Source organism: Varroa destructor, unplaced genomic scaffold (assembly GCF_002443255.2).
Source record: "Varroa destructor unplaced genomic scaffold, Vdes_3.0 BEIS01000003.1, whole genome shotgun sequence".
In the NCBI taxonomy this organism is placed as follows: Eukaryota; Metazoa; Arthropoda; class Arachnida; order Mesostigmata; family Varroidae; genus Varroa; species Varroa destructor.
This window is the reverse complement of record NW_019211456.1, coordinates 7,455,115-7,472,637: the sequence shown is the minus strand read 5'-3', so window position 1 is coordinate 7,472,637 and position 17,523 is coordinate 7,455,115. Positions and strand designations below refer to the sequence as shown.

The window sequence follows — 17,523 nt, the reverse complement described above, 5'->3', positions numbered from 1 at the left end:
AAATGAAACACTGAGTTTTTTACGATGCTTAAAACTGTTCATAGATCACTGGACAGATTTGTGGCATATAAAAAAAAATATATGGAATATCTGTTTTTAGGAGGATTAACCTCATTTCTAAATACAATATATACCTCTTACCAGCTATCAACAACTAACGTTTTTATTAATTTGGTCAAGGTATGATGTAAAGCAGAGGTCCCGTAGGCTTTGGTACGGATCGGCCTCCCAGCCTAAGTATTTCGTTATTCATTTTCACATCTAGCAATACTCGAGGTTAAATAAATGAATGATCGCCCAGGTCGCGACAAGCATCACGTTGGCAAGTGAAGACACTTGTAATATACAGGTCGATCGGGGCACGCAGGAGAGTGTCGGATGGTCTCTGATTGACACGAAAGATTTCCCGAACTTCAAAAAATAAACTTTCTAGATTTTAGAGCGCAAATCGCGGTCATCGAAATAATTGAAGAATAGCAATCACAAAATATTACCTTAATTATTTGACCTAAACGTAATTGTTTCGAGTTTCACATCCGGTACTTCGCCCTTACGCATTGTTTCCAATGCCTGGCTTAAAGCACTATACGGTACCTAGCCTTTAAATCGAACGTTGTTATTTTTGTATCCATTAATTAATTCTAAGTCACAACGACACATTTCCACTATTTCGTTGGCATGCAATTCCCTGTTTTTTTTTTTTGTTTATTACATTTCCATTGCACTTAGTATGTAATGCTAATCGAAATTTGTGTTGCAAAATAAAAAGCATTATGTCTCCAATTGAACAGTAAAGAAAGAAAGCTCGTTCACCAATCGACGATCAAATATAGTCAAATAGTTTTGACTCTTAAGGCGAAACTGTTTCTGACTTATGAAAATGGCGTTATTGTACTTTACGCTGCTACTCTACATATCAATAACGAGCAAATATTTTTAAGCTGCCGACAATCCACGTGATAGAAACGATATCTTGTAGTAATAGCTGACGCCAGCTCTTGAGCCATGCTCCCGATGCAGATCTCAGCTATGACTGAATCTGATTGTTTTTCGCGGTAACCTCGAATATCTGTTATTTCCTGGTTTTTCCGAATCGGCGACTCCACGATTTTGAGATCTGTCGAATCAGCAGGCAACGACAGCACTTGAACGTGATGGGCAGCGAGTAGCCTAAAGGTACCTGAAGCTCTGTGACGAGCGTTCGGAACCATCTCCGTACCTGAGGCTGTATCTTGTTTTCGATAAGTTCAGCATAATACTGGTATTCTGGCCTTTGATGTATGATTTGTTATAAATCACAGGCCACATTGTAGCTTTTGGTGGATGATTGATCTTTAGCATCGTGCAGTTTCAAAAAAATCACGATTTTCGTCGCCAAAGAACTCTAGATGACATTCATCTGGGGAATAGACTTTTTCCCATTTCTCAACGACCCAACTCTTGACTTCGTTTTGCCCAATAAAGACCCGCTTGTTTTATTCGAGCGTTGAAGCGAGGTCTCTTGGCCTTATTGCTTTTGAAGCCAGCCACTTTGCAAAACGTAGCTTCCGATACAGCGTGATCACCTTTAATCTACTCTGAAGAACATTATATGAGACAATTGTATCTTTCTATAATTCGTAGGTAATCTCTTTCGATCCTTGTTACTGATGTTAAGCTACATCAGAAGGACGTTTTTTCTCAGCTTCTTAGCAACATTGGCGACTGCACCCTGGGAAACATAAAACACCTCAAGGGTTTCCCGTTTTGTTGTGAAGAAGAATCTGCTAACCAGTGCTTCGTGCTCTCCAGTGGCATCTGCTCCTTCTTTTTCCATTTCGACACTTTACATACGCAAACTACTATAAAAAAAAATTTAAATACCACTATGTAGTTGTTCAGCGATGGCAGCAGCCATAGCAACGAGACGGCAAGATAGGAAGTGCCGGCTGTACTTAGTACGAGATATAAGCTAAAATGTAAGTGTAAAATCGAATGACGCCATAGTAATAAGGCAAAATAGTTTGAAAATGTCTCCCTTTAGTGCTTTGCTATTGGCCTGGAAAGCTGAAACTCTTTGATGGAATTGATCTGAGACTATTTGATCGAGTGTCGATTATATGTGATGCATATGTTCTTTGCTGACTGAATATTTGTACTTTTAATTTTACCCATTGATAATTGAACCGATCCAAAATATTCAATGACCGCGAAATTAGCTGCAAGTACAATTTGTATGACAACGATGATTGGACGTTTTTCTTCCACGAGTCAACAAATTTGGCTCATTAGCTTTTTTTTTTCACTCAAACTTCACATCGAGTTAAAATGTCTTTATAGATAAAATTTAACAAACAGACTTCAAATAATAATAATAATAATTAAAAAATCTTGTTTCGTCGATAAGCTTCGGCACGCTGCTTAAAATGGCTTGTAGGCCCTGTGAACACACGGGGGTCCAATACGAAAAACCTGAAAAAATCATCATAATATGTTTATGATTCTAGCCTAGAATAAAACTATCGATTTATGAATGGTTGCGAAGTTATCGTCAAAACTTGTTATTCATCGAGTGTGAACAGTAATAGTAACTCATCTTAAAGTAACACAATTTGCGCTCGGCCTAGTTGGTCAAGGTTTCGTAACGGTGGCCTGTGTTAGTATCCTAAACGGCGAGGGTATTGCTTCTTCTGCTAGAAACCCAGACAGGCACTGCAAACATAGTTTTCTCGTGTGCGGGACACACGATGTTTACAGAACAGTTTTTGATGAAAAACTAATCATATGAAAATCTTTTTGCCGTATTGTCCAAAGTTACATCAGTGCAAACAGCTCAAAGATCCGATGCCAGGTGATACACAGTAGCAGCAGCGACTATCGAATATAACTTCCTAATTAAAAAATTTTAATCTACTTGAAGTTCGTATGGAACAACCGGCATTTCAAATAGAACAATACGTTTAAATACTAAATAAACAATATGGAGTTATATTGAAAATCGCTAATAGGCATGTGTTGTACGAAGAATGGAATTGTACTAGTGTTTTAAGTAGGGCAAATTAAAAAGAGGTTAAACGTGCGCAATGGTGACATTTCTAATGTGTTTTTTTTAGCTTGATGGATAACGGCACGGTTTTGGGAAGCATGAACAACTTTGGTTAATCATGTATTCGTCGATGCGTCATATGGGGCTTCAGAGGGAAGTTTAACTGCACCAATCGCACCTTTGCATATGACTGATTATATGGAAAACCTTAGGCTTACATTATGTTATGAGTAGCTAGCGTGACTTTTAGGTGTTTTCAGAAGGTAAATAGAAGCAGAAATCGGCACATCTTAATACTCAACGATATGTATAAATAAGTCCTTATATTTATGTATTTTTTAATCAGATCTTACAAGGCTTGTGGCCCATAATAAATTATGCACTTTACAGAGAAATTCGCTTCTATAACAACTAATCTGCCCAGCGTTCAATAGTTGTAACACATAAGTAATAATGGACTATTCGTCCTATGCCGCAGGCCATAAAGAATTCATGATTGGCTTATAATTCGCTGGGCCACTTGAACATCCGTCGGTATGGTACATGTTGTGAAAGGCGTTCTCGTCGAATGCGATCCGGCTATGAAGGAATTCCTTATTCATCTTGATGACACCAAGGAATTAGGACGCAAGTTTATCATTCAGGTTAGCCTTTTCGTTAAATCATATGGCTTAATCATTTCTCGACAAAAAACTAGCCAGTAGATCAGATGTTTGTTCTGTTTATCGATTACAGCCATACTACGTGGAGGTAGAAAGTTGGGTACCATTAAAAAGCGAATTTTTTAATTCTACTGACGCTTCAAAGGTTTATAATACAAATATATAAGACACGAACTTGAAGCTTATAATTTTAATACTGAGACACATACCGATTAGGCGGATTCACGTAAAAAAATATTAGTTCGGTCTAAAAGAAAGGAAATATATCAAATTCATGACAAATATTTCGTCTAGTAAATATGGCAGTTCGATTTCCTGAGCTGAAGCAGGGAAGCTAAAAACTCGGTTAAATATAGCAACTTATAATCCAATAGGACTAAGAAAGATAATATCCAACAGTTGAATTATCTTCGTTTTGCGAAAGCTACTGAAAGTAATAATAGTTAATTTTACTGCCATTTTCAATCTCGAATGGTTTCTATAGGATCTGGATGAAACGCACTTATTCATCGCAAGCGATATTATCGACACCCTGCTCAACCGCGTCGACGACCTTATGGATCGTCTGTCATTCCCGGTTACTGATTAGAGAGTCCACCCAACAGAAACGATCTCTCATACTGGACAAATTGATTTCACTTCGTTCTTGTTGTTGTGTTTTCATCTCCACGAAAACATAGAAGCACAAACAGAATAACGTACCTTGTATAATAAATATTGAAACCGCTTTATTCGGAAGAACGTGTATACTCAATCAGTTGCACTTCCTGAAAGTAGTATTTTTCACTGCGCCGTTGTACGACACAACGGATTGACGATGATGGAAGAAATACGTAACGTGGAGGATGGAACAGTTGAAACGTACGAAGTTATCGAGACTGAAGCAGAAGACGTGGCTGGCGTTGAGGAGGGCGAAGTGGAGGCCATTGATGGTGAAGAAACAGCGTCAAGTGGCGCTGGGCTGCACGCTATACATCATCAACAGCATCCGCAAGTGATCGATATGCAACAGCCACAACAACAGCAACAAAAACGCGTTCGACGACACCAATGCCAGCAATGTCCAAGCAATTTCCCGCGTCAGACAGAATTGAATACCCATAAGTGGCTGGTTCATGGGATATTCTGCTCTCTACTAGTTGAAGAATGCCCTGAAGCTGAGTGCGGCTTTACTTGCGAGTCAAAAGGTCTTCTACTGGAGCATCTCTATTTTGCACACAATGTTGATGTGAAGCTGGTGTCCGCTCAGCTGGACACTGAGGCTGACTTTGACCTGTGGCTTCAGCAGTTTCAGTACGAGCACGCATCCGAGTTTGTATTGTGCACAACACAAAGTAATGCTAAATATAGAACTCGCTTGTATACTTGCGTTTTCGAGGCTCAGCCTAAGCGGTGCGACCCACATAAAAGTTTGCGGGTTAAAAGGCAATGTGCAGCCCATTTGCTTGTCAAGGTTAGTCTATTAAAAAGAGAACGAGCTGACTAAGGATAAGTAATAGTAATTATTTTTCAGTTCTATGATTTCTTAAAAACAAATCATTCGATGTTTCTTAAGACTATTCATGAGTACTTTTTGTTGTTATTTCCAAACTAAGCCCCGGACTGTAGTAGTTTATACTTAGTGATGTCCACCATTTTACATTGTAGAGCTTTATCCCGCAGTAACTCTATGCTACCTTTGCAAGAATATAAACATTTGAATAATGTACGTCACCAATGCTCCATATGATTCCACAAGCGAACTAGAATAAAACTTAGGTGTGTAATCCGCGCTCTGTGTGTTGCCGATTACTTTTCCACTAATCTATAAGCCTTTTTGGAAAATATTAACCCTAGAAAAAATTGCTTGCCTTATGTTTTATAATAACGCTTACCGCAAATATTATTTTTTATTATTTTGACCCAGTTATTATCATTATATCTATTATATTTTACGATCCAATACCTTTGAGTCTTTCTATCGGGTCTATACACAGAGATTTTTTGCTTTTAGTAACAAAATATATCGGTCGAGCTCTCTATTATTCGTAATTTTGCAAATTTGATGCCGAAGTAAGCGCACGTGTTTAGTCGATCTTGTTACATAGGTTTTGTCTAAAAGTCTCTAATTTCGAGGGACACCAATTTTAGCTGAATTTCACCTTAGAAGTTTTATTTTGCCCGAAATCATAGTCCAGTTTTATAATAAATGTATTAAATATTACCGGAATAATTATCAACAGACCCTTGCTATGTAATTGTATTTAAGATTGAAAAGGAACATGAAATAATCGATTTACATTTCGTTATTTTTCGTTTTGCGCCCGTTAGCAATTGAAACGAAATGTAATTGTGTTCATTGGAGTTCAACCCTTTACCCTAAGTTTAACGATATCTAAGTATGTCTTACCATACTAGTTACGGCCGTAAATCGATATACTCCTGTATAGCTTACTAAGTTCTTTTACTCATCATTTTGTTTATAGGTTCCACGCGTTGAAGGTAGAGGTAAAGTGGAGGTGCTTGGGTCCTCTCATCACAATCACGTCACATCGCCGCTTTCTGCACCAGCCAGAGACATCCTAGACACTGAAGATGAATCTGTCGTTATGCTTCCTCAATCCGCCTCGCTTATCGAAATGTTCCAGGTAGGGACGTGTGGCACACTTGAACTAGATCAAATATATATTTTAGGGAGAAGTATGAAAACCCTCCTAAAAAAATATTCGTCATTGACAGGATTGCCATTCTTTTACTTCTAGTTCATCTTTAAAATCACAGTCTCATTTGCTTCAATCAGTGAATTCAAAGGCATTCGGAACCAATGATATACCTTGTTATTATCAAGCTATCAATATTCATAGTAGAGAAATATTAAATGTGCATACGCCAATTATAGACGGCCCAGCAAGTGATCCAATTGTCGGATGAGCTCCGAAATGAGCTCGCAAATGGTAGCAACACCCAGTCTTCTGATCAAACGGCCCAGGTGGAAATGAAATTGCTTCAACTCAGACAGGTAGGACCTCAAGGTGAATAAAGTATACGAAGATGCTTTCTGAGAAAACTTTATTATCATTTCTGCATATATGCCTGATCATCTCTCTTTGATGAAAAGAAAAATTTAAGTGTGTCAGTATTTATAATACGATCACAATTTTATTTTAAAAAAGATGTGTATTTGCCTACACGTTAACCGGAGGTCGCACGCTTTTTCACATCATTCATTTGTTGCGAGAATATTTGCGTTAGGAGGAGAAGGATCACGTAAAAACAACGAAGTCAAATTTGGGCCCGCAGTTTTCAGAAAAGAATCCTCATAAGTCGCTTAATGTACGCAACTTCATGAGATTTTAATTTGTGTCTGTATCTTTATTCTATATGATGTGCAGGTGTTAGCCGCATACGACCAGCCGGTCTGTAGTGAACTTCCAACGGGCGTAAGTGGAATGGCCGTTGTATCGGCCGATAGCGTTGTTCTCGAGGAGGCGAACAGCGTCGTTGTGGGTCAGCAGGTTGGGGAAGAAGGACCAACCGTTATGATGGAAACACTCGCGGGATCGGGACATCAACAGCAACAGCAAACCGCAACCCTCCATCGTCGTCAGAGCCAAGTGCATCAACAGCAGACTCAACAAATTCATCAGCAACTTGAAATGATCGATGCCTCGCAGGTGGTGTCTGACGAGACAGGCCAGACTCAGCAACATATTGTTCACCGAACAACGAGAAATCAGCCGCAACAACAACACATACAACATCAGGAACAGCATATTATAATAGGGTAGTCCGTTTTTGTTATCTTTATTATCCAACGTACGTTTAAACGGTTGTCAAAAAGTATAAAACAAAGCGTAGACCTTTCAAAGAATACAAATACGATTCCCGGACACAAAACGCTTGGCTGTAATGTGTGCTAGTTAACTATATGTTCATCAATTGTGTAAAAAGTGTACATAGAATAAAAAGAATGTAGGTTTTTTATAACCGATGTTTACCACAAAAAAGTAATTATGCTTATGAATAAAGTAAGGTTTGTTTAGTTGACGATTGTTTTTCGGCAGCTGTAAAGCTACATAGCTAATCGGTAATTCTGAATAATGTCGAATGTCAGCTTAATTCACCTGGTTATGATGAAATAATATTGATAATTGTAATAATAATAGTAATAAAACAACATGATAGTAGTAGTTCTATTTTTATGCTTTATTGAAATGCGGAATGATTATTAGATTACTATTAATTTTGAAATTGTGTAGTTTAGTTCTTTTTATCACATAAAGACAGCCTCAAAGATCTCCACTATAATGTGTAGGAATAGGAAAATATCTATTCTGAGAATTCTAAGAATGAGCACTGTGTATAAAGAATAATAACCACTGGGAACGTGAAAAAGTCAACAAATGGTCCAATGGAGAGCACTAATTAATTCTCGTTTTAACAAACAGAAACCAACTATATATTGCCCTACAACTAAATATCAAATAACATATCTTAAGCAAAATCAACGACTTGCCTTGGGGAAAAAGGTACCAAATAGAAGAAAAAACGAAGATATTAAAAAATCTAACACGATGATTATGCCCGGCTAGCAGGTGAGTTCGAGGAAGATGAAAGCCTTATGCTAATAAACCTAATTTTTTAACGGAAATCCAAATATATAAGCATGGTTCGTTTAACACTTATTACCATCCAAAGGCTGAAAGAGCGCTTGGATGAGCATGTAAAAATAAAAAAGCGCACCTATAACGTATATCATCAATCTAACCCAGCTAGTTTAAAACTTACTCAGTTATAAGATCCACCGGATTCGTTTGTAACAACTTAATATTTAGGTAAACGTAACTTTCCAAAAATCTATCCGCACTCGATAGCCAAGATTTCATTCAGGCACTGTTGTACTGTTTTCGAAATCCATACTTGATCTAGCTAAATTTTGCTGAGGAATTTATTAACAATTCCTATGATTGGTGTAATTTTTTCTGCACATTTTTCATTCCAATGAATCTGAGTATGTAATTGCTTTATTTAATTACCCGTTCTCAATATGGTTATCGGTATTAAGATTTAAGTGATTGGGTTTTTGGTTCGAGCCCCGTTATTCACACTTAAACGGTAGTGCGGAACTGCGCAAAAGGCGGCCTACTCAGAAGCATCATAAGGCCATCAGTGTTGAATGAACATACGTCCGGATAAAGGTTACGCTGCCATTTAACCCATTAAACAGAGCCGGTTACTTTCAAGCATATTTTCATTTATCAATCAGAAGCTCTTCTTTTGGCAATAATTATCGAGTTTATACCTTGAAAAGATTACAATATCAGATCATAGCGGAACCTATCCATATAGACAGCTTCAAAAGATTCAAGGACAACATGTTTATGAAGTTCATGGCGCGAATAGTTTGAAGAATTAAATCAAAGCTATCTATAAAATCGAAAAAAACGAGAAAGTACTTGAAAAAAGAAAGTATGTCCATTCTTGGAGTTAGCCATTGTCGGCAAGCATAAGAAAGCGTATAAAATGAGAGCTCTAACTCATTACCAGTTTTGTAGACATGGACACTATCGAGCTAATAAATGCACTTAGTAGCCACAACTTTTCCTTCATTATCTAGTTGTAAAATATAATCCATCGTGGGCAACCGGAGTCAATAAAATGGCTTTTGTTTCTAAATCTGTAGCAATAATGGAATAGATTTTTCATGAATATTTAAAAAGTGCCTTTTAGGGCGTAAAAAAAGCCTGTAGAAATCTAAAAATTTCTTGCTCCCTTAACACATGTTACGTGTATACGAACATACGGTGAAATTTACATACGAAGCACAGGAGTTGTGCAACGCATGTTGTTATTATGGAAAAACTGCGTATTAATATCTGGAATTTTTCTTCACGAATTTTTCGGATATCGAATACTATTTTGCAAATATATAATAAATAGATATCAGTATACATTTTCGATGATTATGATGCTCTAAATAAATCGGGTTAAATTCTTCGTCTTTGGTTTAGTATAGGAAAGCTGTCTATTTAGATGACCAGCTATCTATTCCACTCCACAAGTAAACAATGACCACGAATACGCTTACACATTAGTAGGTGAAAACTATATTAAACTATGCATTACCTCTACAAAATATTATAGAATTGGTCCGGTAGCACACGATTGAGATGCCTCAGAAATGATAAACAAATAAAAAAAAAAAAAAACAGATAAAAAAAAAAAAATGTCGAAAAACAATGACTTTAGCCTTGATGCCGGTTTCTCCTTGATATTATTATTGAATGCGATTAGATATGCAGTCATCTTGCCGATAATACGATTTAACATTTTCAAGGGACCAAGTGATCAACTTACCCATTATCTGTAAGTTCAAGAACTTAAGTAATTATATATTCAAACGGCGTCGTTCTATCAACTTCGAGGTTTTAAGTTTGATCTCACAACCGTCTCTTAGAACTACTGTTTTAAGTAAAGCCGAGAAGTCTATTTTCAAAAAAGTGAAATTAATGTTACAAGAAAAAGAGCACATTAAGCAGATGGCAGTTTCGGAGCAATTAGCTAACTTGTAAACAACCTTCTTGCGTAAACGATTAGTTTTTGATAAAGATGCTATGAATTTATTTTAGTTGGAATGTTTCTACATTTCGAAAAAAGTGGGAATTGTTATTCACATTGTATGCACATCGGTAAAATATCTGAAATCCTTCTAGTACGTAGTTATTTTCGTAGTTAGTATGAGGGCTATTAGCTTACACGCATACCTAAAAGAAATTCTACCAATGCTAACAGAACCGAAAGAATTCATATGGAGGTTGCGTGAGTACGACGCCGAGCGCGCACAGCTCACGTTCTTTATATTTTTTATAATTCTTCTCATTAATTCGGCAACCACTGTTTCCGTTTCACATATATTCATATATTAATGATATTATATTACCAATAATGATATTTCTTTGATTATGACCATTGCAGCGTAATGTCTAGCTTGCATAATTTTTGTTTTGTTGTACTGTATTTATGAGGCCACACATTATCTGAAAACGGTTATCGGCTATTGGGTGCCCATATAACTGGTACTCGTATATTTCATACTGGTAAATCTCATGCTCCACTTGTGACTTGGTTCGCTTTCTACGAGCCGCCAAAGATGTCTCAGCGAGAGTAAAACTTAGCTATACGTTTATACCTTTCCCAATGCCTATTGGTGAAGTTGTCGGGTCCGCGTTGGTCATCTTGTTAAAAGCTCACCAGTTCCAATACTTTAGCTGCACCCGGCTCATTTCATTTTCCTCTCCACAATTTGGATTTTAACTATACCGTAAGTCTTTCTCACGTCACTATGCAGTAATTAAACAGCTTTCTGTAATGCTCCAGTAGCCAAGAAAAGTTACATTCCGTCAAGGTGGACAAGTGTTTTTATAGGTACTACCTTTATACTATAGGTAAGACCTATAGTAATGATCTTGTAAGTCATTGTCCTTTTTCCACTGGCCTTGAGCCTCTAGCAACCTTCAAGCAGACTGAAAAGAAAGGGCCTTTTTAGTTAAATGTAGTTTTCGTGCCATCTACAGCATATGTGAGCCAGCCACATAGTAGGCATTAATACGACATTGTTATTATTATGTTTGAGGGATAGTGAACGTATTTAAATAGGAACCTCCCACTACTGGTAAATTTGACCGTTTTCAATTATTAAAAGTGTGCATATTGAAACTTTACCACATTACAATTTTATTTTGCACCACCAAAAATCTACGTTTAACTTGTAATTTTTCTCGATAGTTTTTATCAGGCACTGTTAAGGAAAATACGTAAAGTGTCGATGGTTTCACCAGAACGGTTCAAATATGCATGTATGATGGCTTTGCTAAATTCATTTATTTATGACGCCGCGCTTAATGGATAGAACTTTTATTCTGCTGGTGTAAAATTCTTGACTTGATTAGGATAAAAGTATCACGCAAATGAGCATCCTAAATGGTAGACTGCGTATTTCGTTATTATAAGATGAATCATATTCCTTTCAATGAATGTAGCAAGTGCCCATGAAAGCCACTGATGCAGAACGACAGCTGCTTGACAGCGTAGATGTTGTCCAGAATTGTTATTTTACAGTCAATTCTAGGACAGTCGCATTCTGTGTTAAATGAATCACAAAGATTTACTGTGAAAATACATTCTGGCACCATACCTGCTTATCTCATAGAATCATAGTAACATTAGTAAGAAAGCACTGGAAGTAAACATTGGTATTTGCTGATAATACTAGAGCGCAACAAGCTCTGGATTTAGTTGGACGATAATTAGGATTCTGCTGCAGTAATGACGAGCATCGCACATTATACAGCATAACTCGTATATTATGTATATTTAATACAATAAATTTGTTCTTCGAATTTCAACAAATATTAGCTAACATACTCAATAAGGTAGCAATATCTAACGGCTTAGGTACCGCACGTAAGGTTCGAGACATCTACTTATCAGTGAAGAAAGTGCAGTGTTTATTTTCTAACAATAGCTTCAATCTTAAAAACGGACGCTTCAAAAACCTGCCAATTTTCAGTGCAGAAGAAAATTTCTACCGTGTTAAATACATTTAAGGCACAGTTCAGCTTTTATTTGAATTTATCTATTGAAAGTCTTGTAACCGCCGAAGGCTTATAGTTTCAAATATTAGCTTTCCGTTTTCATATTTTTAGAATGATTTTTGTAGGCATTGGTTACAAGAAAAAGATTTTTTTAAGTGGCCAGCGGGGAAACTTTCCAAAATACCTGAAAGATAGCAGAGTAAAAAAGTCGGTCAGATTTGTGGTGGTCGCTTTTTACCCAAATGAGACAGACCTTAAGTATCGTTCACTTATTATGGGTAAACTTTAAAAATTGTGAGAAGCTAAGGTGGAGTTTTCTTAAGAAGCCACAACGCTTTTCAGACCTGTTGATGTAAAACTCTACTGCCTTCTAGGAAGTCGAGTTACAGCCATATCGCTCGTTTAGTTCGTCCCCTGTCTGCGCACTCTAGCCTACTGAGTCATTTCCAGTACGTTGGATTAAATATTTCCTTATTAATTAGAGCTGTAGGCTGGTTTCCTTTTTTGTTTCCTAATTTGGTCTCTCGCCAACGACTGAATTATCAAAGCAAAATTTCCCCGATTTTGCCATAAAAAGCTAAAATAGTTTGTCATAGCTGCAAGCGGCGTTCCAATCAAATTTAAGCCTATTACCGCCCACCATTACGTGCCTATCGGCGTGTTTATGAAAGATGACACATCTCAAAAAAACTATGCTTGTTAACCAAATAGTTTACCGCTATTGGGCTTACCTTATTCTATTGTTTTCGTCGAGGTAAGTGGTTAAATACAACTATCTCGTTAGCCGTACAAACCTCATAAGGTTTGCAAATGTCTCATATTCGCCAACCTTACAAGATAGCCGATTCCCTATAGTACGTTACCTTTCAGAACAAGCCGATGAGAATTAGGTTTTTCACTTACAAGCCGCTATTATCGCAGCTATGTCTTTTCTTTCTTCGCTTTACTAAATAGATAGCGTGAGTTCACGCTATTCAACACATCGTCCGCAAAATGGCTTCTCTGGAGCAGCGGGTGCTTTCAAACTAAACCTGAGAGTAGACAGAATATGTTATTCGATGTCTATATTGTTCAGGGGCATTTTTGAGACCCAGGGGCGTTCGAGTTTTCTGCAGTAGTAATCAAATGTTTCAATTGTTGCCTTTCTTATCAGCATAAGCTTTGGACGTAAGACACAACACCCATTGTGTGACTGAACGTATATACACCATACGAGTTCTATCACACACTTGAATACCTCCTACTCTTTCTCAGTGTTTTGAGCGAAAGCACTATATATATACATAAATATATATGTACATGTATATATATTCGCCGTAATGTGTAAAAACCCATTTAACGCAACTACTCTAACGGTTATCAACTGCATACTAAGCGTCTTAGTAATAATTTCTAGATAAAAGATCATGTGGTTAGAATTCGTAGTACTTAATGCATTTTAATGCTATGTATATCCAAACTATAACCGTTTCTCCTACCTACTTAAGAGCAAAATAACGCTAAAGGTAAATAGTCACACCGGAACACAGTTTCTTGTTCTTCTATTATATTCATCGTATCAACACTGACCGCTGCAATTGCTGCGTTCATGTCTTTATTATAGTCGTCATCATCTTCATTTACCATTATTACTTTCGTCATTGTTCTTAACTTCCATGCTTCTCGTGTAAGCCTTTAGGTGAGTTTCCTTTAGTCACTTCCTCGCTTCGTTGGCTTTTGTTTACTCTGTCATCTTTCCTGTTTTCTCTACATCGGCCCATGGATTTGTTCAGGTTCCGTCTTTAATTTTTTCGTTTATGATAATGTCCTCTTCTGTTATAGTGGCGGTCGTTTAATGTTTACTATGACTCTGCGTTGTCATCTTTCTCTCGTATCAAATTAAGTACAGGAAATCCAATCCATATTTTTTTCGTCAATCTGCTTACATTTTTCGTATAGCCCACCTTGTGTTGTATCCTTTCTAACACACATTTCTCCATTTATATATATGGTATTTTTCCTTCATTATGGGACATCGTTTATTTTATTTTAAATACTTATATCTCTTCAGTTGTTTTCGAGTTCATTGTCATTAGGCTGATGTGTGTGGATATATATTTATATCATAATATGAATTCAAGGTAATAATCACCATCACATATTACATAATCATGCACTTCGATTATTTTATTTTAATAATTATTTAATATCTACACAGAAAAGGCTATGTACATACTCTGATGAAGGCTGCCACCGCATTCTACACGCGTAGGCCTCCTGTGGTACAGCCTAAAAGCGCCCAACCCTTCTCAGACGTATGGCCTGGCATACGTCATTTGTCAATCGATGCAAAAATTACAATTTTTATTTTTAGACCTAGAAACGCTTTCGAAATTTTTGTCTTCAGTCAAAATATCTGCTCGCTTTCGAGAGAACCATTGACATGATAGGGTAAGCATTCTCGGTTCAAGCGTCTTACTTCAATTACAGTCTTCAGCATGCATGGATTAACGCCATCTTCATATGGCTTTGGGCTCATTAACTAATCATTCCTCGTGTTCATGTTAACTGTCGTTATTCACATTTTTTACTTAACTTTATACACAATTTAAAATCGGACTCGCCAAAGGTAGATAATTATTATTGTTACTATCATATATGTACTCACGTGTCGATATCGCTTCGATCCTCTTCCTATTTAAATATATAGACGTGGGTATTTAGCTTTATTCGTCAAGTCTGACCAAACATAGAATTGTATCAAGCGACGCGCTCTTGTTGCCATTATTACCTAACTTTCGGGTACAGTTTTTGCTATAACATAATAGTGCATACTTTGGTTGATGTAATTAGGCATATGTTATGTACCTAGCTAGCATTTGATTTTGGCCACTTAATTGTTATTTTTCGGTCGTCCTGAATAGCCTTATCGGCAAATGTAATTGCAGCCATTGACGTTTCCTTCTCATCGCTCGACATATAATCGTTCTATGTATTTTGTCCTTCCATATTTTTATTTTCTATTATGATGTTTTTATTGTTATTATAATTTTATTGTTATATAAATGGTTTATGTCGCCATTCAGTGTGTTTTTAGTGTCATCCAATTGTTTTTAGTTGTTGCTGCTATAACGGTGAATTACACTGCTTTAATTCATCCTTTGCCGTCCATTTTCTTTAAGCACCTGCTTGAGAATAGTTTCGTCATTCGTCAATGAGCTGACATAATAAATTACGATTGTTCGATAACAACTTGCAACTTTAACAAAACAAAGCGCCGCTTCCCCCATGCCTGCTCCCGACGTTACCTCTAGCTCTTCAACAACCAGCAGTAGTTAGAATTTGTCGATTGATCAATCAGTATACTTATCCTCTATTGCCGTTTGACCACTCAATTAGTTAGTCAGTCACGTCTGCCTGCCCTCCTTTGGAACAATGTATTACGGTTCAAGATGGGCTCATTATTAATCGGTTACTATGGAGTTACCAGTCATAGATTAGTCGACTGCCTAGTTCGAGTGACAGTTAAATATGAGATGATAGCTTCATAAGGTGCCGTGGCGCCTTTCTATCCAACAAGAAACATACGAACGAACAAACGAGAATTTGTTGCGCTCAACAAACTTATATATAGTTGATAATATTAATAATTTATTGTAGCGTAATAATCGTAATTAGGAACACCAACTATTTATTTGCCTGATTAAGAACACGGTGGCGATGGCAGGATTGAGCGAACTTATTTTTGGCATCGCACTGGGGTAAAAGCAGCTGGGCTGGGCCAAGCAACGAGAGGAGCAAAAAAGGAGGGAGCAATTACTATGATGGTGGATGTTACGCGAAGAGCTACCACTGGTACAGGTGCGTATCAGTAAGATACAGTGCGTAAATATCTGTGCGTGGCAAGGAAAGCCGCATCGAAACACGGAGGTTTTCCCTTTTCCTTTTAAAGAAGGACGAACTTTCTTTCTTACATCCGTCATTGTTAAGTTCATGACATTTAGTAGAGCTTTTTTTATTAGCAAAAGGGTTAAACTCACCGGTTTCGATATGTGAATTACTTAGGCGCGTTTGAGCAAGAACAATGGCATGTTACTAAAAAATGCATAAAAGCAACATTGTATTTATGAATAGGTCGGGAAATGCACTGACAACAAGGACCGTGCAAGAACGAAGGAAAAACGTTGATAGAAATAAACACGAGGCTAATAATAAAAAATAACAGAGCGATTACCTAAATTGAAGCTGATAGGGGCTACGATAATTTCTGGCTTTTCATTTACAATGATCGCCCACTTGCAGGCGTCAACGAACCAATTACGTGCCCGTATACGATCGGTAATTGTAGATCGCGCTTTGTTGATCGTCACATCAGTCCTCCTGTAATCAATTTAGCTAGGTAGGACAAGGCTAAGTTGCTCTCTATTTAGGTTGAACTGAATAGGCATAATGGCCAGAAAAACTCGACAGCAGCAAAAGGCTGAACCATTTTTTTTCTATCCAAAGGTCTTTTCACTCACAAAGGTACACATTTGCCGTATTGCCTTTAGATATAGTTGGCAATAAAAAATGCAAGTGAAATGATCGTAATAACACGTCGTCATGGTATTTTGATCGGCAACACTGTAACTTTCTTGTACGACAATACGGTTATGACCAAAGCCGATTATGCGAGCTTAAATTATTGTGATCATATAGACGCTTTTGTACAAACACGCATAACAAAACAAAAGAACAAATAAGCACGCACACACAAACATGCCTGCTGCTAAAGGTCTAGCGGTTAACGTTAACCTCTACAGCGGCCTAACAACTAAGCTTTCCCTTTGGTTGTACAAAGGTTTGTTTGTTGTTTTTACTGGAGGGGGATTGGGATTCTTTTCAACTCGAAACACGACACAAGTTTATAAAAGCAAACAAATCCTATAACTCTGAGAAAAACGACTACTACGTAGAAGCAAGTATATGTATATATATATATATATATATATATATATATTTGTGTATGTAAAGACTATGAGCATCCGGCCACTTTGTTTATCTAGCTTTATGTACGTATATGTAATAGAAAATCCTTGAACGCCGTTATGGCGCTTTTTTCGCTTCTTTCCCTGTGTATTAATGGTACTGTCACCCACTCACTTCTTTCTCTCTCTTTCTCTTTCGATAAATAGTTTAGATAGCTGTAATAACATACACAACGTGTACCTTATTCTTTCCGTCATGCTACCAAGAGCCCACGCAGAGCAGATACACCTGAATATTAACTCTTTTAGGCTGGTGT

At 37.2% G+C, this 17,523-nt stretch overlaps 2 protein-coding genes and 1 long non-coding RNA gene across 8 annotated transcripts in view; 2 read left to right on the top strand and 1 right to left on the bottom strand.

Moving 5' to 3' along the window:
- Positions 1–2,678: 2,678 nt before the first annotated feature.
- Tfb5 (transcription factor B5) lies at positions 2,679–4,312 on the top strand. 6 transcript variants are annotated; one of them, XM_086985247.1, is made up of 4 exons: positions 2,679–2,830; positions 3,093–3,179; positions 3,505–3,669; positions 4,172–4,312. In XM_086985247.1, exons 3-4 carry the CDS (start codon positions 3,562–3,564, stop codon positions 4,274–4,276), a joined length of 213 nt encoding a protein of 70 aa, XP_086841373.1. In that variant the 5' UTR covers positions 2,679–2,830; positions 3,093–3,179; positions 3,505–3,561; the 3' UTR covers positions 4,277–4,312. The 6 variants fall into 6 exon arrangements, with proteins under 6 accessions (XP_086841373.1, XP_086841370.1, XP_086841368.1 ...); XM_086985244.1 differs by having other exon boundaries at positions 3,093–3,288; positions 3,504–3,669; XM_086985242.1 differs by having other exon boundaries at positions 3,093–3,669.
- Positions 4,313–4,504: 192 nt separating this feature from the next.
- On the top strand, positions 4,505–7,862 carry LOC111247388 (uncharacterized). Its single transcript, XM_022798213.2, has 4 exons — positions 4,505–5,140; positions 6,153–6,314; positions 6,566–6,685; positions 7,059–7,862. Exons 1-4 carry the CDS (start codon positions 4,505–4,507, stop codon positions 7,452–7,454), a joined length of 1,314 nt encoding a protein of 437 aa, XP_022653948.1. The 3' UTR covers positions 7,455–7,862.
- The window catches only part of LOC147756458 (uncharacterized), a 17,553-nt gene continuing 6,829 nt past the window's right edge, over positions 6,800–17,523 (bottom strand). The window contains exon 2 of the long non-coding RNA XR_015324936.1: positions 6,800–11,189. This is a non-coding gene — a long non-coding RNA (uncharacterized LOC147756458). The remainder of the gene's footprint in view (positions 11,190–17,523) is intronic.